The sequence below is a fragment of the Falco cherrug genome, chromosome 4 (assembly GCF_023634085.1).
Source record: "Falco cherrug isolate bFalChe1 chromosome 4, bFalChe1.pri, whole genome shotgun sequence".
Lineage (NCBI taxonomy): Eukaryota > Metazoa > Chordata > Aves > Falconiformes > Falconidae > Falco > Falco cherrug.
The window spans coordinates 74,375,197-74,399,504 of NC_073700.1; the positions used below are offsets into that span (position 1 = coordinate 74,375,197).

The 24,308-nt window shown below is 40.6% G+C and overlaps 1 protein-coding gene across 1 annotated transcript; it reads right to left on the minus strand.

Annotated features, from left to right (window-relative positions):
* Positions 1–2,730: 2,730 nt before the first annotated feature.
* Positions 2,731–23,433, minus strand: STEAP4 (STEAP4 metalloreductase). The gene is made up of 5 exons (XM_005432138.4): positions 23,178–23,433; positions 7,714–8,169; positions 5,808–6,335; positions 5,037–5,201; positions 2,731–4,009 (listed from the first exon to the last, which is right to left on the minus strand). Exons 2-5 carry the CDS (start codon positions 8,167–8,169, stop codon positions 3,740–3,742), a joined length of 1,419 nt encoding a protein of 472 aa, XP_005432195.1. The 5' UTR covers positions 23,178–23,433; the 3' UTR covers positions 2,731–3,739.
* Between the last annotated feature and the right edge of the window lie 875 nt (positions 23,434–24,308).

The following is a 24,308-nucleotide window of genomic DNA, read 5'->3' on the forward strand; positions in this document are numbered from 1 at the left end:
CTGCAGAGCAAAAATAACTTGCAGATCTCAGGACTTGCAGTGTGGTGTGGTGGAAGGGAAGGGAATTGCTCAGATCGCCAAGGTTCAAGATCCATCAGTATCTGTGGTGTCAGCTGCATCCCCTGGGGCCGATGCGTATCTGACATCCCATTACTGTCTCAAATAAATCTAATTAATTAAAATACTTTATTTTCAATAATAAGTGCGTATTTCTTTTTTTGGTTGAAATGGATATTCCTTAGGTATAACAAAAAGGTAAAATTAAGTTAAATTAGCCGCACCACACAGGATGTAGAGGTCTAAAAATCACACTGTACTGTAGTGCTCTCCATCAGAACATATCTTTCTTATGCAGTGGAATCCAGGCTTAGCTGATATTGTGACAATGTCCACATGACCATTTATTTTAAAAGCTGTAATTTATATTTTCTGAGTGTTGACTCTGATTTAGAAGTAGATTTGAGAGTCAATGCTTTATTCCTGCAGGAATTCTTAGAATGACATTTGAACATATGCACATAAATGCTCTTCTTGGCTTCTGGGGACCATATAGAAAACACCCTTTCCAAAATTCATGTTATGATCCTTCTGATGTCCTCTGTGACCGGGTTTTGTCAGTACATTAGAAAAAAAATTATCATATGAAGAGTTCAGCCACGAGAAATGTATACAAGCTACCAACGGTTTTCATAGCACTGGTTATTGTTTTCAAAATATTGCCATTGAACGCTTTTAGTTTAACTATCATGTAAGATTACTGAAGGAAAAGGATTTTTTTTCTCTACAATGTTCAAGAAATAAATATGTAAATTTGTGAAGCAAATACTCCCCAGCTGCCCAAGAATAACAGGATATGAAATCCCTCACTTTGACTGGAAAAACAAGTGCTGCTGGAGATCTGACGTATTATCTGCTGAAGTCAACAAAGAGCCTGCTGCTGACTTCAGATGTGAGATCTTTGGATCAGCTCCTGAGAGCTGCCGCCAGCACCCCATGCAAACAGCCTGCATTGTCTCCTCGGCTTGTATGCAGCAGATACTGGCACTTTATTCTTGGAGTGAACAGTAAATTGCAAATTGTACCTAGCTGCTTAGCATTTTCCGTAAATCGCAGTTGGTGTTTTGGCGTAACAAAGCAACGTGGTATCAGTCCCTGAAGAAGTTCTTTTGTCTTTCCAGCCAGAACTACAGTCCTGCTTGTGTCTGAGACTATGGTTCAGCGGTGAGTGTATTCGGTCAGGCCACAGTTAGCTGGCACTGATTCTCAGCGAGGGTAAAGAAGACCTGGTTTGGCCTGTCCTCTTCAACACAAGGCACTCGGAGACACACAGGAGCCTTGCTTGCTGAGAGGAAAGGAGGCAGGGTACTTGCAGTGTTTGTATTTCAGAAAGCATAGCTTTTAAATGGGTGTTACTGGCCCTGACTGTTGCAGTTTAAACTCCAACCCATAGGTTCAGCTGTGAGAAAGAGAAAAGGGCAGTTTTTAGATATGTATCAGGATAGGCAGAAACCCCCAAAGTAAATCCTTTAAAAAGTAATAAAACCCCCACAATCTGTATCAGTGTCTTGGAACTATCACTATTTGTAATAACATAAATCTGGCATAACTGTGTCACTGGGACCAGAATTTGGCCCCAAAATGGCAAATCTAGAGGATATTCACTCAGGCTGCTGCTACTATTTCTGCTGTGTCTGTCCCTTTCTCTTCTACCTATATACACACAGTGTCTCTGTCTCTCTCGCTCTCCTTCTCTCTGCTGCTTCTGCCTCTCTCTCCCCTTCTTCAGGGACCTGTAAAGTGGTGTTATAGGCAACCTCACAACAGTGTTGTCCCTTAGCCCTTTTGAGCCCATACCCAACCCCTTCTGCAGTAAACGATTCTGTAAGATTAACATGGAAGGTCTTTGAAGGAAGCTTGAAACGGAGTATTACACTGTCATGGGTCAGACCAAGGAAAACTATACAGACTTACATCAACGTATGCATATCAGCTTATGACATGCCAAGTATGACATATACATCAGTGCTGGTTAGTAAGAGTACTATGGTGCCAGAATTATTTCCAAGAAATCTGACTCTATAAATTGCTGGTATTTCAGGGTCCTTTACCATTCTTTTGTGTAGTAAGAACATGTTCTTTCTGGGCCAGAGGATGAAATGAAGAGGGGATGTATGTCTGGAACTAAAAAAGACCCCATTGTTGAGGAATGTTTTGAGAAGTATTGTTCAGATAGTTTTGTTTTGTTATTTAAATCTGCTTGATAGTGCTTGTTTGAAAGTACAGTTAGCTATACTATATAGTGTGCTCATACATTTCTATTTGTATTTATCCTCTCTATGGACAGGGAGGAGAACAACAGAGAGACAAAAGATAGTAAGCAATTATTTTCCTATAAAAACAAATACGTTCTGTCTTTTCTTTATTCTCCAATGCAAAGGAGGTTGTCAGATCGTTTGCAATTTAACATGAGGTCACCATCCCAGCTGAATCCTGTTTTTCCACACATCCTCAGCCCGCTTTGATAACTAAGCAAAGATCTGCTTATGTGAGCAACCAAAGAGCAAGCAAAGATGGGGGGAAGGTGAGCCTAAGCAGCTGGCTGAAAACAGGATCCTATTTTATTCCTTGCCCCAAGGCCCTCTAACATCTTCAACACCTTTGTGCAAATAAGCATACCATCAGCTGCATTGTATCAAAAGAAGTTCCAGAAATGATGACAAAGCTCAACACTGTAATAAAAATTCTTTATTGTGGTTAAAATATGTATATTTTCATGGAATAGCTGTAATATTGCATCCAAAGATTTATTTTTTGAAAACCCAACAATATTATCTTCATGAGATATAACCATGACATATAATACAACCCCTTGATATAATAGGTTTTTCTTTCAGTTTGTTTCTTTACAACTCACTGCTTGCACAAAAAATGACCACTTTTTGCCTGTACTTGACAAACTTAGGCTTGTGAGCACATCTTATGCCTTTCTGCCATTTTGGTCTGTCCTCCATCCCCTTGCCACCTGAGTTTCTGGTACAGTGGTACAAGCAAGAATTCAGTAATCCTTGTCCCATACACTTCTAACATTAGAGTTCCTGTGCACAAACCAATCTTACGCAACTGTCTCTCAGGTATGAACACAGGTTTCTTTTGGATCGGATGTTAACGGAGGATAAACTAATGCTGTGAAGAAGAGAGCTCTTCCTCAGCCAGCAACCATCCTGCACCCATTCTATGGGTGCTGGTGGCTTCTGGGGTGGAAGGAGGGTGTGCGTTCATACATGTGTGCGTTGGATCTGTTTGGATGTGTGTGGCTGCATGTAGACCTCAGTCCCAACAGGCAGGATATGGAAGAGGAGCAGATGCCACCTAATGCCAAAGGTTAGTCTGGTTTTGCCCAGCCTTGGGAGGAGGTTTGGAGCAACAGGGGAGGGACATGGAGCACCACTTACTTCTCTCATACTCTTCTTAGTAATGGAGGGTGAATAGGCAAGGGGCAATATACTGAGCAAAAGAGAGGGCCAACACCTTGTGAAAGCATGCCTGAGGTGCAGGAACTCAATGGCCTCACTTGATTTGTATTTTAAGCACGTCATTAGGGTGGCTTTATTTTACTCAGGGCCTGGCCAAGTTTTTCACTTTTTCTCTCACTCCCCAGATAAAGGAGGCTCAGGACTTCATTTTGATATGCCTTCATGATATTTTTTTTTCTTCTTTTTGATAATTCAGGTTAGTCTAATTATACAGCAGACTTGTTGATAATGTAATTTGACTGTTCTGAGTACTGGGGATTCCTCTCCCAGCCCTGTCGAATTTGTGTGAGAGGTTTGTCCAGACAAGGAAATATCAGGAAAAATTTGATGAGCAGTACAATACATGGAATAATGAGGGAGAGCATATAGGCACTTGGAAGATACCATCTGTACGATGATGGGTTCAGGAACTGTTTTCCACCATAAACCAGGGTGTGTGCAGTGCACAAAGTCAGTGTCAGGTATCCGAGTTTGGACTAGGGGAGAACAAAGGAAAGAGAAGAAGAAGTGGAGGTTAAAACAGTAAATTAAACCAGTACAAATGCAGTCTAAAGGACACGGTAAGCTTTGTGGAATGTGCCAATTTTAGGAATAATTGGGGGCTGCTGAAATGGAACTGCTTTATATAATATAAAGGCTCTTACTGTTTTTTTTAATTAAGATTCATTCAAATAGATCTAGGTGAATCACACTTGTTTTTTTCCTCCATCAACTATCCTGATAATTTTTGCTAGCTTACACATACTGCCTAGTGGTTATCATGTTTGTGAAAATGCAGAGAAAATGCTGAAATTCAGTAGAGAGATCCAAGCTTTTATATGCTCTAATGCTAATCCATCCAGAACTACCATACTGTGCAAGTTTTTGGCCTTGATAAAACATTCATTGATAGTAATTTCCCCTTCCCTTGCCTCCCCTCCCCTCCCAACCCAGCTCCTGCAGAGGCATGGCAGCTTGCACCAAGCTTCCTCTGAACGGGGGGCTTAGATTATAGTGTTATCAAGGGCAGCCTGTTTATAGGCACAGCGGTTTTTAGATTCTGCAAAACCTGCAGATTCTCTTCAGATCCTTGGCACTGAAAGGATCTGAGTTATAAAGTCTTTTTTTTCAGACCTATTTTGAGATAACTGAACTATCTTGCAAACCAACAGAATTAGCCCAATAAATAGCTAAAATATTTTGTGACTTAGTATAATTGTGGAATTTGGTAATTCCACAGTGTTGGTTTTCTCTTTGTCATTTAGGAGTTCATTTCTTCCTAATTTTCTCTTGCTAATGCAGTAATCCCAGTTGTAACATAAGTAGCCATCAGAACAGTTGTGGTTTCTTACAGGTGAGCTGTATAGCCATGTAGATTTTTTTTAATTCACTATGTGATGGTGGATAGTGCACACATCACATTTGGAGATACTAGTGGAGGAAGGCCCTAAGTCTCTAGTAAACCTGCCTGTGGTCATAGTTTATAAGGGAAGAAGTTTTTTTTAGAATAAGTCTTTTTCTTACCTGTACAAATCGAAATTCTCGCCAGTTGACGTTGTTGCTGACTGAAGGCAAGGAAGTTATTCCCAGAAGAACAAATAAAAAAAATCCTAAAATCCCCAAAGCCACGTAAGAGTCACTAAGCCAGGCATTAGTGGTGTTGAGTGGTTCTGTTTCATTGTTCAGTGCCTGAGGAAAAGAAGACCAGGTACACCTTAGTGATAACAGTTTTAGAATCAATGCAGAAAAAATATCCTTTAAGGTAACTAGGAGATAAATGTTATACGTTAACTCTCTGAAAATAATTAGAGATTTACTTGGAATGCCTATTCAAAAGCAGAAGAGGCATTACATTCCATATACATTCCATGTACCTGTAATCATGGTGCATGTTTTACACTTCTGTAGACCTGCTGTTGAGGACAGGTATGTGATCCTTTCTTGTTAAATAAGGTCAGGAAGTCAAAATATGTGCCATTTTTAAGGTAAAAATACGTGTCATTCTTAAAGGTATATGGAGAAATAAGAAAGTTTCTTTAAAATACTCTTAATGTTTACATTTTCCCTGCTTATTTTATTAACATGTAAACTGTCTAGGAGGAAGACTGAGGCCAGAAATCCCCTCAACTCAACATAATACCATCAAAATTCAGATATACCAATAGTTAAAAGGAACAGAAAAATTATGAAAATAACCTTAGTCTGTCCATGTGAATTTCTGAAGCTCAAGGTAGAAGGTAGTATTTGTAATATGGCCCAAAGAAAGGCAGGCATAGAACAGGGGACGAAACTTACCAGGGAGATGATTCGACTGCTGATTTTCCATCTTACGAAGGAGCGAATTGGGATGACAAGAGTGTACAAAACATGCAGAGAAGCAAATGCCAAGGCTACTAGTCCAAGTTGTTTCCTACACAGCATCCATTTGTCCAGCCAGTCTGGGAAACGGTGGTATTTGGTACCTCTGTATAACTGAATAATTGCAGCAAACACACCAGGAACATAAACCAAGGAAAGAAGGATGAGTGCCAATATAGGGCAGATCTGATTTGGAATGGAAATTGCAATAAAAAATGAAAAGTCTTTGTTTTCATTAACATAAGGGTAAATTACCCTATGAGTCAAACAGTAGAAGAAGAAGAAGGCGGTTAGGCCAAGGGACAAAAGGATGGGAAACTTCCACATTGGAAACAGCTGCAGAGGGTAATTTTCTATTTCCTGAGCTGCCAAGAGGGATCCCTTATCTAATGGAGTGAGACCCAGTGCACGAACAATATCCATCACCCTTTGTTTAGCTTCCATGTCATCTCCACAGACAAACACCTGCAGCCAAAAACAAACAACAGTTTTATTTAGACAGATTTTTGTGACATTCTCTACTGCCGTCCTACCTGGATATGGACGATGAGCACAAGTTTCCTAGGCTACTTGTTGGATTCCCTACTGGCCTTAATTTATAAAGGCAAAAAGTAACCTACAGTTACTTTCTTGGCCAACAAGTGCAAGAACTAAGAATAGGAATCTTTTATTTGGGGAAGGAGATAGTTTCAAGTGGCAAAATTTTGTGTCTGAAAGGAGTAATGTATAACACACAGTGCAAGTCTTTGCCTGAAAGACTTGACATACTCTTCTGAAGACCTGCAAGTGGTTTGTAAGCACAAGATTTTATTGGAGTAAATAGGAGCAAAATTTTCAATAGGAGTAAATTGGAGCACAATTTTCAATTGCTCGTAGAGTGGTCTGTAAGTACTCGAGGGAACTGGGGACAGAGGTCTTTAAAACATGATTGCTCTATCACAAAAATAAATATTTCTTTCCAAGTCTAGTAAAATAGTTAAGAAACCATCTTTTCTGTGAGTGTGCAAGACAGTACTTCTTTGGAACTGGGAGAAAGGGGGCAACTTCTACTCCCATTGATATGATAAAGGCTTGTACAGCCTAGGCTTGGAAGTCCTTGGGTCTTTGGCTAAACGGTTTATTTGGCAGCAGAAAGCAAAGCTAGTAATGGTTTGGGTTTGAGTGGCTGGCTGGTTTCGTACATTCTTCAAGAGCATTGTCCCTCACAGCAGTAGAAAACAGAGTAATAACAAATTACTTGTCTTGAAGTAAGCTGTTGTGTTGATTCCTATGGCCTGTGCTCACTGGCCTGTGGTTAAGGAGCTGGTTAAAATAGTTTTCACACACTGTTGTCATATTAAACTTCTATGATGATGGATTCCAATTTAGAAAACTTAATTTATTCACCTTCCAGCTCACTTCTGCTGCCTATACTCATTCTGTTGCCCCATCATATCACTTGCCTCCCTGTTTTTGCTCTCTTCAGTTTTATTCTTACTTTGATGTATTCTTCCTATCTCCTTTCTGTTTAACTTTAGAACCTGGTAAACAACTGATGCAACCCTCATTTCCTCCTGATTTGCTGTTTCTCTGTTTGGAGCTCGGCTATCTTTCTTTCCTTACTTCTTTAGTGTCTCCAAACGCTGAGTTCAGAGGCAAGCTATTGATATTCCTTGTCGTGCCATATTACAAGCCAAAAGTAAGTAAGTTTTAGTTCCCATTTAGTTTGAAAAGGGTGATTATAGTGAAAATACCATCCCAACTTTGTCTGATTTGTATGTCTCGTGCGTGTTCTGTCTAGCTGTTAAGAAGCCATATGATACATAACTCTATGACATAGGAAACCCCCATTGCTCAGTCTTACCTGCCGGCTTGCATCCAGTGCACCTGACTGCAAAGCCCAGGCTGACACAGTGTTAAAGGCTTTCACAACCTTGGCACCAGGCACCAGCTGAGCGAGGTACTCTGCATTGGATTCAGGATACTGGTTTATTTTTAAGTTGTTGCTTACGTCCACCAAGATTTTTCCATGGAGAATTTCTGCTAGTGGTGTAAGGAAGTTGTAATTTTGCCTCTGGATTGCTATAATGATGATGGAAGCTTTCTGTGCTGCCTCTGCATGGCTCATCACCTTTGCATCCTTGGGAATAAGGCTGGATCTCTCTGTGCTCCGGCTTCCAAACACAATGGGGTAGCCGGACTGAATCATTTTTTGCCCCAGAGCTCTTCCAAAATCTCCAGTTCCAAATATGCACACTGTCTCTTTTTTGTTAGAAGTGTTGGGAGCCAAAGCCATTATGTTGGAAGAATTTTTATTCATCTGTTTAAAAAAAAAAAAAGTTATGAGAGCAAACTAAGTAGAACATCAAGCTCTTGAAAATGGAAGGTTAGCAGCCATTCTGGCTATATAAAATAAATAACTGAGTTTTCTTGCCTCTTAATGTGCTTTCTGCACACTTTTCTGAATACACACTCTCAGAAGATTTCTGTACAGTTTTTAAAAAACAGTTCTGGATATTCACCTCTCCATCTCTTATGGCACCCTCTTCTCCATCTATTTTGTGGATTTTAACATTCAGCTGAACTGTTGCAGTTTTCCTCTCTCAAAAGGAAAGCAGGATAAAAAGATACCGGAGCACACTGCTTACTTGTGCTATAGAAAAACATTGAAGAGGAGTGTGTTTCTAGTTTCTAGTCAGATTAGAACCTGGAAGGTCTTTTGTGAAATACTTGAAGAAGAGACACTGTAAAAGGTAGCTACAAACCTATCTGTTGTCCTCAGTATTTCCTTAATACAACTAGTCAGTGCCAGTTTGTTTTATTGTTGTTCTTCAATTTCCTCAAGAATGTCCCATTAAGCATTTGGATAGTGGAATTGGAATAATTCATGTTGAACATAGATTTCTGATATTTATATATTACTCATAATAAAATTCTCTTTGAGGTTTTTATCTGCCCTCCTTTATCACTGTACCTGGAAGCTTCAAAGTCTTTAATGTATTATCCATGCCATAGCAGTACGTACGCTCTGTACTTGCAGAGTGAGACCCATGATACAAATACAGAATCAAAAAGGTCTGCTCCAGAGGTCTTGCATTAGGTCCACATGCTGTTGTCCTCACTTTACAAAAGGTGAACTCAGACCAGAAAACCCAAGGCCCAAAGGAAGACCTCCAGCAGGAGACCCTGAGACACCCCTCTCTTGGCCTGGCAAGCATTTTAGTACTTAGACCAGCCATTTAATTTGCAGGAGCCCTGATTCAAGTCTTTCACTGCATCACAGGTAACTGTCTTAATTAAAGCTGTGGGAATAATTGATTTGCCAGTTTGCAGGAAAGAAATGCATGAAATGGTTAGCTAGACCCAAAACAACTGCTTTGCTACTTGCTGTTTATTAACCATTTGCTTACATTCTTCTGTGAAGCACCATTCCAAATGAAACTGCCATTTAAAAATACTGAGATGATGTTCTGCACTTTATTTTACATTTTTGTCTAGCCAGAACAGTTTCTGCTTTTTAAAAATCTGGCATGATTTTAAATTGTTTGACTCAAAACTTGCATTTTTTTTGCTGAATAAAAAAATCAAGCCTGAACTTCCCCTTACCCTGCTGTGACCTAGAGTTGAGGACCGTGAATCAGGGATGCACACATTTTTGGCCTGTGCTGTAGGGTGTAAGCTTCAGTAGCAAGATAGGCAGAGAAACGCTTGTTCTGAGAATCATGTGTGAAGATTTTGGCTTGAACTACCTCTGTATGTAGCTAGCTGGCCACCAGTTGGCATCAGTGCCTGCCCAGCACGGTTCCTGCAGTAAGCTGTGGAAGCCCTAGGATTTAGAGAGCTGCCAAGGGAGTTTGCTTCTGGTCATTAGGGGAAGGCATCAGTTCAGGCAGAGAAGAGCCCGAGGATCTGTGTGCTCCGGGGCTGTGTGGCTGGAGCAGGGCCCCCGGGAGGCTTTGCAGCACAGCAGGGTGTTAACCCCAGCTCTCCTCAAGCTGCGGTCCCAGCTATCCAGCTGGACTCTGTGTACTTCATCAAGTAACACACTGAGCATGAAAACAGATCTTCAAAGGGACCCATCTGAATGTCTTTTGCATATTTGTGTGCTCTGACACATGCATACAAATGCAAAGTCCTTTTTGACATATGTAAAAATCCTTCTCTGAGGGCTTTATTAATGTCCCATGAGGCTCTAACGTGACTAAAGCTATGAAATTCCTTTTTGGGGTTGGTCCGTATTTCCAAAAGAACAGAAGAACTGCATATGCAATATTAATAAATGGTCCAACTAATAAGACTCAACTTTCCTTTCTTAATTTTTCCTTTTAACAAAGTAGGCTCTTTTCTAAAATGGAAAGTAGAATTTAGTTGTAGCACACGATTGACCATTTGAAAACTTTGTTATTTGCCCTAAGAAATCATTAAGTTATTGCTGAGTGAACTATGCAGATCATTCTCCTCTCCAAAGTAAGACTCGCAAAAACCAAACCTCAAATGGATGTTATCACATAGATTTGGTAGATCAGTTAAAGTTATGTTATGTTTGGGCTTATAAAAATATTGAATACAGAAATGGATCCACTAGCAAGAAATAAGTCTATAAAGTGCTTCTGATGTTCACTAATGCTGAATGTCTCATTTACTAGGGAACACTTAACTCATCTTGCCAGAAAACAGAAAAAGAGGGAGATGAAAAGAAAAATTAATGTAAGGAAAATTCTTTTTTTTCAAAATACAATTTCTTGGAGTACTATCTAAGATTTAAGGGGACTTGTACAAGGAAGTGGATAATATTCCATAGAAGGCTGAAGAGAGTTAAAGCTGTCTTTAATACTGGTGATCTAATTTAGCTTAATACCATTTTTACAAGAAGGACAATTTGCTTGAATAAAGTAAGCAGAATTTACCTTTTGTTTTTAAGAATTACTTAATGGGGATGCCCATAGCTGTTATGATGGTACATATTATATATTAGAAATAAACAGGTCACTAATGAATTTTTAACAGATTAAGTTATATTGTAAAACTGATGTGAATTTAATATTTATTCTGAAAAATCACATGTAAGACAAGGTAAATTTGCTTTTAAATCCCAGGCCTTCTGGACCATGCCTCTTTCTAACAAAGACAGAAATGAAATTAATTTTCTCCGTTGAAGCCTTTTTTTCCTTCCTTCCTTCCTTCCTTTCAACACATCTTTGTGCCAGCTGGCTGTTGTTGAACTAAAAGAAGCTTGTGGGTTTTGCAGTGATCTTCTGGAGGTTAATTCAGGCGATAGGTTATGAGCACATAGACAGTGTGTATATAAATTCTGACTTTGCTGTGTGTATTTGAAGAAAATGCAGCCTCTGATGGCAACTGGGTGGGTGCAAAGGCAAAACAACGAAAATGGCCTCCCAGAGTCCATGATGGCGATAGCTACAATGTGAAAAGAGAGTAATTTTCTATAGGACAGTAATTTTCTACAGGATAAGGTGTTTTATTGTCATATGTCAGTGTGAAAGATGGGAAGCAGAAGTACATCACAAGGGACAGAGTGCCAGCCTGGTGTCTGGGAGCTCAGCCCAAAGGTTGACACTGGGGTCTCCGGAAGTAGCTGATGACACTGGGGGTCTGCTCCATGCCCAGGGGTTATGCTGAGCTCTCTCAGTGTGCCAGAGGAAAGCAGAGATACCAGTAATTTTATATATGTAACCATGTATTATCTGAAAAAAGCCATAGAGATTTGTGTTCATACATAACCTTTTTGCTTATGTCCATCCCCCTAACATAAGAGCGCTAGTGATGCCTTTTGTTATTTGAAAGATATTCCTTGTAAGCTTCTGTAATGATTAACTGCATCCTTTCTCTTCTGCATTGTTATACACTGACTTATCCTATTTGAAGGAAAATGGTGGTAATCTCTGAGTTTACTTGGTCAGTAATGATAAAAGGAGGTGCGGAAAGAAAAAAAAAAGAAGCTAACTGCAGAACTGTTGCTTCTACCCACTGCATAAACACCAGGGGAATTGAATGAAGGTTCAATGTTTAGTTCAGCAGTTATATGCAAGTACTTCAGTTATGTAGGAGTGTGAATGGAGACAGGCACATTGCTTCACACGTGGGAAAAAGGAGGGATTTCCTAGGGAAGCAATGCCACAGATGAAGTACAGTGCCAAAAGTGGAAAGGCAGAGATGGGACTGAGATGTAGAGTGGGATGGATAATGGAAATATCAGAAAGGTGTAAGATGAAATGGCAGACAGAAGATGAGTAAAATGATTCAAAAGGTAGAAAGGCAAGATGAAAGGAGCAGGAAAGAGTAGTTTTACTATTTATATTTTAAAAGGAAGCAAACCAAATAACTGGTGGTGATCTCAAGAGATTATCTAGTCCGTGTCCCTCCCTAAGGCAGGATGAACTATGCTTAGACAAAGTCTGACAGGTGCTTGTCTAACCTGTTTGTAAAACCTTCCTGTGTTGTGGATGCTGAAGTTTTCCTTGCTTATTGCTTTCTGAGGCAGATTTTCCTATATGTAATCTGTGTCACCTCCTCCACAGCAGATACAGGTGTCAATTTATCCCCCTTCTCTTTGCAGCAGCCTTTGTTGGACATGAAAGCTGTTACCATTTCACCCTTTTCTTCTCTAGACAAAACAACCCCAGATCTTTCCCTGCAAGTCATGCTTCTGAGAGTGGTAATCTTTCTCATGGCTTTCTTCTGATCTTGGTAGGCTAAACTACTCCAACTGTTAATTAAAAGTATGGTGCTAAAACTGAATGCAGTACTCTTGCTGAGATCTTACCAGAGAGAAGAAGATCCACTTGCCTCATAGGCAACACATCATCCCACTGTCACATTTGTTTTATTCACAGCACAGCTGATTCATAGTCAGGTTGTGATGCATTAAAAGGATGAGTACTTTAACAAGTAGTGTGTGGCAACAGGAACCAAGATGTAGACTGAAACAGCTGGTGCTGAGCACATGTTGTTTACACTATCCGTGTGTCATAGACTTCCACCTTGGACTAGCTTTGGTTTAGTATTGCAGCCTGAGTGCCCACTAGCAGCTGCAGTGCTTTGGGGTGCACCAAAGGCATGTCTTCTGGCTCAGCTTTCATGGAAAGGCATCGAGTTTCATAAGCTCTAAAGAGTTCTCTGTGGTGTAAAGCAAAGCTTGAAAAGTGGTGATCTGCTTCTACATCTGATCAGATCTGGAATACTGATATAAATGCATCCTGCTACAGCCAAATCCTTTAATTGGGCTGCTCCTATGTCACTTGCTCCATCCTCAATTTCTGTAGTTTTTCTCTGACTCAGAGCTGTATTGTGCACTTGTCCCTGTTGAATAGCACCATATATTTTCAAACTGTAGCTTCAATTTGTCAAGATCATTTTGATTTCTAAGCCTGTCCTCTAATGTGCTTGCAGCCCTTTTCAACTTTGTCAGATTGTCAGCTTTAATAAGCACAGTGTCTATTCTGGTATCTACACCATTTAATGACATTCTGGAACAGGACTTTTGCCAGGAGAGACCTCCTGTATATCTGCAGTAAATGTAGTCTTCTGTTTTGACATTGATTAACTGAGAGACTGAAAATGTTTCTCTCACTAGTTCTGCAGAACCTTACCTTATATTAGTTTAATCTAGGCTGTGTTTTCCTAGTATGCTTTTGAAAAATCTTCTCTAACATTTACCATAGTAAAACTTCACTTGTCAAGTTGTATAGCCTCTGTGATTCACAAGGACTGTTATCCTGTTATAAGAGGAAATGAGGTTGGTTTGGAATGATTTGTTTGTGATTAATCCATGTGCCTGTAACCCATTTCTTTCTTATCTTCCCTTTGCTTCCTCTGTTTGAGAATTGTACTTAAATGTATTGGGCCATAATTCTGCACCTCCTCTTTCTTCTTACTTTTAAAGATAGCTGTTATTCTTGCCTTTCCAGTCTTTCAAAACTTCACCTCTTCCACACAGTTCTTAAAGATAGTTATTAACGGCTGTGGAAATGCTTCAGTTATCCCCTGAACAATGTGAACTGAATTCCATCAGCCTTGCTGATCTCAGGTCATTTAACTCACCTGAGCACGGCCTAATCTCTTTTCTGTCATCTAGCGAGAATTTTCAGTTCTTTGCTACTGATGTAAACCCTTTTATCATGGTTGACCCTTCTAGTGAAGAAAGAACAAAATAGGCATTACAGAGGTGGCTTTCTTCAAGTCATTAATCAGTAGCTTTCTCTCAGTTGTGGGGTGGATCAGTTCTCTCCTTGATTTTCCTTTAACAGTTTATGTTTTTACAGGAAACTTTTTGTTATTCTAGAGGTACCTTACTAATTACATTTCTTTTTGTGCTGTGGCTTTTCAAATCTTATCAACATATTAGTACTATTCTTCTGTGCTTGCCCATAGATTTTGATTTATGTATGCTATTTAAGTCTGAAGTGTCTGAAGAACTCAGAGTGCCAGCCATGGTGCTGTCTTATTGCAGTCCTTGTTCTGTGCTGCAATCTTTATGTCTCTGCTTTTGACATAGTTTCTTTAAGCAGCTATCAAATCTTCTAACTCCATTTTGCTCTCAAGTTGTACTTCTCATGGAACATCACTTTCCCACCTTCAAAATCAAGTATACTCTGCTTATTATTCTGCTAGGTGGACAAGTCCATTTTTGACCACTTGATCTCGTCTGGTGACCTGTGGTAGCTCCCAGGTGTTGCAGAACCTCTGTATTTTCCCCTCTATAATTTTCAAAAGCCTTCTACTGGATCTATTTTCTTTTATCTTTTGATGCAGGGCAGGAGTTTAGGAGACGAAGAAGAATATGAGAAGATAAATGGCCAAGGTATCACCAGGATTTTGATCCATAGCCATGTAAAATATAGGTTTGTAAGTAGAATAAGAAAAGAGTTAATGGACAGCACACCTGTGATCCAGGTAGGTTATGGTGTCTGCTATGGGAACTAGTCTTAAGATTTACAACACTGATCCATTTATCATCTTTTTCTTTTTCTTCTTTTTAAGCTCATTGTAAAAATCATAATCCCAAAGGTGGCCATAAAGATTATATACAGAACAAATATTATGGGAGCATAACTTTAAAAAGTGAAGTATCAAAGGCCCTCTTTCTATGTAAACTAAATATTTTGACTGCTATTTCCTTGTAAGTCACAGCAGAGACTCTGATACACTATGCAAATAATAAACAGTGCTAGGCATCAGAATGGCCTCTCTGGAGCAACTTGCCATTGTTCTAGTACAAAATTCTGGAGGCAAATAAAGGTCCTGACGTAATACATCTGGCCGATTATATAGCACGCTTGGGGTACATTCACCTGCGTGAATCTGTATACAGTTACACAGGAGTCATGACAACAGTATTGACTGCATATCCAGTGATTCAGGTACTAGAATATCAGTACAAAAAATCTGTTTTCTAGGTTCACCTTTCTAGAAAAAATCTTGTTTTACCAGACTTCAAAAGGGTTATTTTTCTATAATGATGGGGAGACACTTGGGTTGACACTTTGGCGCTTATTAAGTTTAGTACATTGCACAGCTGAACTATAATAGTATCCTGCTGCACGAAGAAGTTAATTCTTCCCTCAGGTTCACTAACCTGTGGTGTTTAACGCTGCTTGTACAGTACTGAAACCAGGACATCTGGGATAAGCAGTCTGGGTTCAGACGGTGCCCTCCTGTAGACCTCATTTTAAGCTGCTGACATGACTTCTCACATGTCACCTTAACTGCAGTGCTTTTTTAACACAGAGTATTTGTCTGTTTCTGTTTTCTTTTTTTTTCCCCCAAATCTCTCATCATCACAAGGATCAGCTGAACTTTCTCACACAGCATCCACATACATAAGTCTTCAAGCCCCTGCTAAAGGTCTTTTTCAGCCAAAGCTCTGCATCTCTGCTCAGAAAGCACCTGAAAACATGCAGTTCCTTACATGGATTTAAGAACTTGTTTACGTAGTTTGAACCACACAGGCAGGGCTGAGCACACTGCAACTCATTTCACCGACAGAGGTTCAGAGTGTGCCTTACACTTTGAAACCAGGTTCTCACCACCACTACAGAAAGCCAAGCACGCCGTCGGACTTGATGTGAATACACATCTTAATCCTGCCGGGCAACTGTGCACTGACCTTGAATTGGGATTTATGGCTTAACTGCTGAAAATATACCCTTTGGAGGTGTCCTGCAGACCTTCCTCATACCTCGCTGAACAGACTGAACAGGTTCCGTCATGTTTGCTTCCCCATTGCCTCTGTGTACACCTGGTCCTTCCCTGCCTGATAAACATACCTCCTTCTCAGTCATGAGTGGGCTGCAGTTGTAACCGTGGTGCTTTGACACCATGCTGGTGGCATGTACTCATGCTGGTGGCAATCAAGAACAGTGCCTATAACCAAGAGTATCAAAGGCAGTGGAAGTGGTAATTTTTTCATTTTTTCCTTAACATCGAGTCTCTTTTTTTGTTGTTTCCTTCAAATCCCTGCATACCTGTGGATGGGCATGGTGAACTTCAAATAAGCAAATGACTACATATTTTTGCTTGGAATTATACTTTTTTCATTGGTAATTTTTAGTTTCCCATGCTGTCAAGTTCTCCAAAGTCAGACAATTTCTTTCTGGAATAGGGTTTATTCTCATAATTGTCTTAGCTGTTTGTTACATGTACTGGCAAGCAGAAGTCATCCCTGACTGTTGTGTTTTGGGTTGGTTTTTTTTTTTTTTCAAATGAGAATCCTGCTTTGTCCTGTCATCTATGATCAAAAGGTGTATATTAGACAAAAATGCCCTAATACACTAAAATTACATATAGTAACCCATTAAATATAGTAAAGAAAGAGAGTGATTAATACTTCATTTCTTACATATGTAGTGCTGCAGCTTTGGAGGTATTTTTATGAGTATATTTCACACGTACATGATACTCATTAATCCTGGTGTAGCTTGGAAAACAGGTGAAATGTGATTTAAAAAGTCTCCTCAGAATGGCCTGTACACTACTCTGAGGCAATCTCATTTACTTAAATTTTCATTTTACCATTCCCACAGAGAGAGAAAGAAAACACACTACAACAAATACTGTTTCTTACAAGATGACAGTTGTAGAACCAAATCTGCTGTGAATTATAAACTGCATTTTCTGTTGCTTGATACACCTAAAACTGAAAGGCATGTGGCTAAACTACTCTCCCATGATTAATCCAGTACTGAAATGCATAAAGAAAAGAGCAGAATAGCTCTTAACAAACGTATTACAACAAATTATTCATGAATTTTCTTTCAAGCGAATGAATATCTGCTGTTCTTCTCAGCAGAAAATCCTGGGCTCCAAGTTTTGACAAAGCTGATAAAAAATAATTGTTTGAGACAATAAATTTGCCTACAGAGGACATTGCATTTCCCACATCTTCACTTTTTATCAGGAGAACACTAAAGCTGCCTGGAGGCTCTTCAAACAAATGAAGTATAGGCCTAAATAGATGTGCTTAATGTTGTCTAAATCATAGCAAAGTACTGAGAGGGCTGGAAATCTCAGCACCTCCAGCTGCTCCCATAAACATGTAAGCCTCAGCTATAGCTTAAGTAATTTCCTCAGTCTTTTCAGGGCTATTGTACAGTTCTGAGGTGTGCAGGTATTAAGCTTTAATCCAGCCTAGCCAACTGCAAGGAGAATGAAAAGTATTTCACAAAAACCTGAAGGTGAGCAAGGGTGAGAAGGAGAGACAGTCCTGTCTACAGTGCAGAGGGCACTGGATTTAGCCCAGTTGGCCCAGGAGATGCCCTGAGACTGTGAAAGGTGTTTTCACATCCACTGTGCATGGAGAAGCACCTCCTGGATTCCTGCTGAGTCCTCCCCTCACTGTGAAGTTATTCTTCTGAGCATCTTTTATCTGCCATTTAGAGACATTAACAAATAGCTCTATCTCAGAGAAATAACACTAGAAATAATGAAGCCTGGCTTCCTAGGGGTTTGTGTTTCTTGGCTGATTACAAGTGCTGATTGATGCCGTTTCCAATCACAGAAGATGACTCCTATAACATTTCTTCTCATGGATTTTTGGGTCTTTTAAATGTATATAGTCACAGTATAGTCTTTCATTTTTCAGGACTCTTCTGTGGGGTCTTCAGCTGCCTTTTTTCATGCAACACAAGGAGAATGGAGCCCTCTCTCCTCCTGGCATATTTGTTTGAAATCATCACTAAAAAAATGATTGAGGAACACACATAAACATACATACACTCACATGCCTCTGCATGACCAGAGAAATCTCACTTCCTACAGAAATCACGCTAAATAATGGACATCCTATAAAATTTATGTACACACACCCACGTGAATGTCTGTACCACCAAAAGAGAAGGAAACAAGTGAGGAATGGCTCTTCAGTTGTGACCCTATGTTGTTGTGGTCTGTAGAAAGATACGGAGGATGAGGCAGGGGATGTTATTTGGGATGCTTTTACTGATAGCCCATCAGTAGGATACACTGAGACTAGAATTAGGTGCATTACAGCAGCCACCAACCAAAACCAGACCTTCAGAATGCTAAAAATGTAAGAGTTCAAGCCACGTATTTATTATGAGCTCTAGGACTGTGTGACAAGCCTGACTCTCTTCCCATGTACACTAATGGAATTGTTGATTTTCAGTTAGCTTGCTTTTGGACCAGGCTGGCACAAGCTGGAAGAAAAAGCAGCCCAGTTATTTCATAACACCTGTGATAAAATCAAAGGTGAGGTGACTGGTGTGGCACTGTGATGATGTTCTTAGCTGTCTTATCCTCTTAGAAATCTGAGTAAGAGAGAGTATAGTGAAAGATTTAAGAAAAAGGAGCATGAATATGGAGTTTCCTTGCCAAAACAAATATGTGTGGATTTGTAACGTGTCTGGAATGGGGCCAAGCAGATTTTACAGAATGTTCATTCATCTGTGTTCTTGCTTACACAAGCCTATACACTAAAATGTGTTTAAAGGCATGTGATCTAACACGGGATAACTTTATCATCTCCCTTATTCACTTAATATGAAGTACATTAGATGTATTTACTTGTTCCTTTGGTTTCCTTTCTTTCTCTTACATGGACTTGAAGATTTTCCTCTTCTACTTGACTGAAGTAGAGTGGCATCTGCAGAGACATGCCTGGCAAGGAAAAGTTCTTATCAGGCAATCTTTTAAGAACCAGGCCTTTCTCAAGATGGAAGAAATTCCCCTTCATACTGAGCTAATTTTGTCAGGTCTTTTTAAGAAACAACCTTAAGCTACAGGCTTTGAAAATTAACTGCTGAGAAGCCTGAATTTAAAAACATTATTATAAAATTAAAAAAAAACCCAAACCAACCAACAGATGAGATTACTAAAAAATTTACAGAACTGTTCAGAGCAGCATCCTATACTGAGAAACAGAAAGATCTAGTTTGTTTTGGGTTTTTTTTCCAACCCAAACTTCCTTTGAGTTCAGCTCAGGTTTTGCAGGTGCTTGAGCTGCTGCTGGTAATTCCCCAGCCTGGCAAATGGGGACGGATGTGTGCAATGTGGGTCATTACCTCGGCTCCTAGCCCAGGCATTGGTACAAATGAAACCTCTCTGCCAGGGGATGTACAGCCTGTGAGCTACAGTTCTTGGAGCAAAGCATTGTGACCAAATTGCTCGCAGTGCAGCACAGGGCAGCCAGAGTTATCCTGTGCCACGGTCCACTGCACAGGGGCATAGGAAACCTTGAAACAAGACCTCTTAGAAAACTTTGCTGCCTGAGCCCTCTTATGCACAGGCTGCCACCTTCACAGAGAAGTCACCCTGGTCTCTGTCCTCTGCCTGCTCCTGGGTCTCAGCCAAGGTTGCTGGGTATCTCCTGCTCCTACCCTTGTGAAGTACGTGGGGTGAAGGCAGAAGCTGCTCTCTTGGTTTTGCATGTCAAGGCCATGCAATAAGCAAGAAAGGAGTGTACTGGACCCTATCTATGCAACTGAAGTGAAGGAAAAGGTGGATATTTGGGACATGATATGCAGCAGAGACAAATGAAAAGCTTACGTGTTCTTACTAAAGTTAGTCGAAGAAAAAAGAAGAGGGTGCCAGGACATGCGAAACAAAGTGTCATGCTGATTTTGTAATTGCCTAATTGGACAAAATAATTTCCTCCTGCAGGGTGGCCCTCTCTTGCGGCTCCAGCAAGGAAATGAGGAACTGGATTTTCTGAATAAAGCTGTTGTCTTTATTGCATTACCATTTTATGCTATTATGACTATTGCATAATTACCCACTTGTTGTGAGTACTCATGTCTTTTTACATATTTCCTGCTCTCACAGCCCTTGCAGCATGGGACCACCCCAGAGAAATCCTTTGTCAAACATTCCTGTGCTCTAATGATGCCAGAAAGCGTTTTGCTTTTTTGCAATCAATGTCTCCACTAAATTTCTTAGCACTTAAGGCTTGTTTATCTAGAGGCCTACAGAAACTTGTTCACATAGTTGGTATCCGTAATGGAGTGGTGACAGGCAGCAGTAAAACACTTTGATCCTAGTCCTCAGGTGCTATAACTTGTCTGAGGTGGATGGCTGTGCCGCTTCCACCATTGATCAAGAAGTTTGTAGCAGATTATTATAATTAAGCACCTTTGAAGTGCCAAGTTATATGAAGCTCTGGTGCAGTTCAGGTTGTAGAATTCAAATTAAGTTTATTAATATTCTCATTTTTATGGGATATCATGCTGTTTATGGAAATGTTTTTTTTCTTCATAGATTTGTCTTGGTGAGGCTGCTTCTCTTGGGAAAAGCACATGGAGGGAAACCATCTGAGCTGAGAACGTGTCCTCTCTCCTGATTTAATCCTAACCTCATGTTTTCCTAAGCAAGTCATGGGATCTGCATCTCCCAGTGGAGGTTTAGACCTAGCCTTGTCACTGAACCAGGGTGATACTTTGCCAGCGTGACACACAAGGCAGCTCAGCTAAGCACAAGTGGAGCGGTCCTGAGCTGGGTAGCCTGAACCTGTGCCTCTAGCACACCACCACCATGAAAGTTAGAGCATTCCTCCAGTAATCTGACCAGGAAAGGGTCATCTCAACAGTTTAGTAAAGTAAAAAAAAATAGCTTGATGCCACCTTTGCAATTGTGTCTCCAGGGCTGTACTCAGTAGTCACTATGAGGCTGGGAGGCAGCTTTGTCAGTCCTCTAATTAATGCCTTTTCTGGCAGCTATTCCCACTCCCTGTCCGTTTCCAAGAAGCACCAATATAACCAGCACTTACTGGAGCTGCCACCCACTGCCTGCCACCAGCCTGACGGAGCACCCTGTGCAAACCGTGGCAGTGGGTGGGAGAGAAAATGCTCCACAAGGACATTTGAGAGCGCACCCAATTGTCACAGCCCCGTCTACAACCAAGCAAGTGAATTTACTGACCCTTTCGTCAGCCGTGCTCTCACTAAGGGGAATACATGTTGGAGAAATTTTGAAAAAAGTATGTGGGTCTAACAGTGCTGTCAAAAGAGGAAAAAACACCCTGACTTTTTTTTTTAGAGCATGCAGGGACAACCTTCCCCCACATTTGAACTGCAATAACCATCTGTACAGGTGACATTCAGATACCTGTCCCTACCTTCTCTTGCCCCAAACCAGCTTTCAAAGAGGTCAATATACATTAAAATCTGAGTAGGATAAAGTAAAAATGCCAACATATATAAAATGTTTTAAAAGTTGCAGTTCCACTCCACTAGCACTGTAACTAAGAATGGAATTGGAGAAATGGTTGGCTTAAATCTTGGAGTTACCAAATAAACAGTTTTTAATACAAATAGACTGGGAAGCAGTGAGGGAGGTCTTAAAATATGCAGATTTTAAGCACTCTCCCTGAAAGCCTCAGTTGCTGTCTCTATTTTTGAGGGATTGGGTTTATCGGGAGGAAAAAGTGGTTGTGAGCACCCAGCCAGCAACCCATGCTAGGCACATTGCTGGGGTTTTTATTTTGGACTAGCTCTGGTCTTGTCCTGTGAGCTTAATTGCCATTAGCGGTAGAATTGTTTTGATTCATGCAAGAGCAGCCGAGACTGTATGTCTCCAGCTTGCTCTGTGATGTGAAACATGGCATGGTACGTGGCGGAGGGTAGCAGAGTCGGTTCCCAAGAGAGATCCTGCTTTGAAATAAAACACTAATGTAGGCAACACACTTTGTTAATAATTTCTCAACACAAAGTAGATTCCTGGTCTGGTTATCGTTTCTGCCTGTAACTAAGTAATATAAAAATGTGCCATCTGCCTAAAATTGTACAAATATGACAAGCGCTTGATATGTTTGTATAAGAAAATTCCAATATGGAGGAAGAAAGTACAGGGATGCTTGATTTCTCAATGACTACTGGAATATTTTGGTATGTAGTTACAGTACTACTTCATGCTAGTCTAAATCATTGCTATTAACAAATCTGGGAGCTTCAGGAAGGCCACGTCTGTAAAAGAATTTACATCTTCCACTAATGGCGTAATTTTATAAGGTCTCAACAGTCTTGAAATTTGGCCTATAGTCTGACTGACAGTTTGTGTTGCAGATTTAGAGGGGATATGAAATTTTCCTATATCAAAGCTGAAGAACAGTTCTGACAGCTGCAAATGTTCTCTGAATTAATAATGTGGAGCTGTTATAAGACAATATTTGAGAAAAATCCATTTCTTTCTGCAGCATCGAAGCCCCTTGCTTATAAAATATTAAAGAGGATTAAAATTGGTATGCTGCTGCTTGAACGGGAAGAGAAAACAAGAAATCCACATATGAATCCAGAAGTGAAAAGAATCATTAGTTCCAACTGTTATTAGTCATAACTTATGATTTGGGGTAAATCAAACACTCTTGGAGTACCTGGACTTGCTACTAAAATTCAGACCAGAATTTTGGCTCTGGCTTAGGAAAGAAAATCCGCTTTCTAGCTTCATTATTTAAAACCCACTGACCAATCCTTATTTGCAGAAGCTTTCTCCACTTCTTTAACTAAAGCACACACCTCTGGAAGATTAAATAAACTTGTTATCTGCTGTGTAAGCTCTCTGAATACCAATTGACTAATCTAAAGTTCTGGTTTGTCCAAACTTTAGAGATACAGATCCTTCCCTGTGTCTCAGTGCTTCCTTACATCAGCTCTTAGTGACTAACAGGTTGTATAATGTCAACACAAAACCAGGAGCTATGACCTGGCTTTGTATTTTTTTTTTTTTTTGTCTAGCAGGGATCAGGAGATTAAAAAATTTAAGTTCAAGCCTACCGAAACTTCTCAGGTTGACAGTTTAGCCATTTTGTTCCCCGTTCCCACCTGCAGAAGTGAGAAGCCTGTGTCTCTGAGTAAAGCTCACCTGTGCGCTCAACCTGCTGCAGTTCCCCCAGGCAAGCTGGTGCTTCCCCAGCCGGCGGGATGCTGTTTATGCTGGAGCAAGAGAGACCTCAGGAGCTGCAGAGAAGTCCTGTTGCCCGGAGCAGAGTGCAGAAACACCAACAGCCTTGCTGGCACTTATCTAGGGGAAGCCAGGGCGAGCGCACAGGGGAGGGTGAGACCAAGGGATGTTGCAAGCATTGTCTGGCTGAGCGGGTTGAAAGAACTTCCCGTCAAACTCTCAGGGAAAGTCCCAGGCCTTGTATTTACAGCTGAGGTAAAGCTGTGGTTGCTTTTGTCATGCTGGCACTGACTTGCCCCTTGGCTATTGGCCAGAGCTAAGGTTTAGTTGCAATCTCCTACTTTTTGAAGACTACCTGAGAATTGTAGAAGCACAACAGCAACTATTTGCTTGGAAGGAGAACTGCTGCTTTTGTGTCACAGCTTTCCTGTGCTGTTCCACCTATGGGTAGGGACAGTAAGAATGTCACAACAGATGAAAGGAATTTGGCATGGGGACGGTTGAAAGTACCTGATCTCTGAGATTCTCTAGATATTCTTGGCAGCTACAGCAATTCTGTAGAGCCAGAGCCTGTGACGGATAGGTATTGAGAAATGAGTCTTTAAGGGATAAGCCCATGGGAGCATGCAAAGCTCTTGATGTTACACATCTCTTTGGAATGGGACATAATTCTAAACAGATGCCTTGATCAACAAGAGATCACTGGACTGGATCATAGTCCAGATAGGAGAAAGGGGCTAAGAGAGTCCTACTGGCACTGAGATTTTATAAGTTTAGAAAATGAATTGAAGGGGATTTAAATAATACTGCAGTCCAGATTTGCCCTGTCTGCCTGTAAAGAGGAAGATAGTAAAATGAAAATACTTGTTATGTCAGCTTGCCTTTGGGACACTTGCTGAAAACTTACTAGAAAAACAAATTAAGAAGGTGTACTGGGTCTGGCCGAGCCCCACAGCAGCCTCACAGTGCTGTGCTTGTGCTGGTACCTAGAAGGGTGTTAACACAGCAGTGGTCTGGCTGCTGCTGAGCAGCGCTGGCACAGCATCAGGGCTGTCTCTCCAACCTTGCCCCCCCCCCATCACCAGTAGGCTG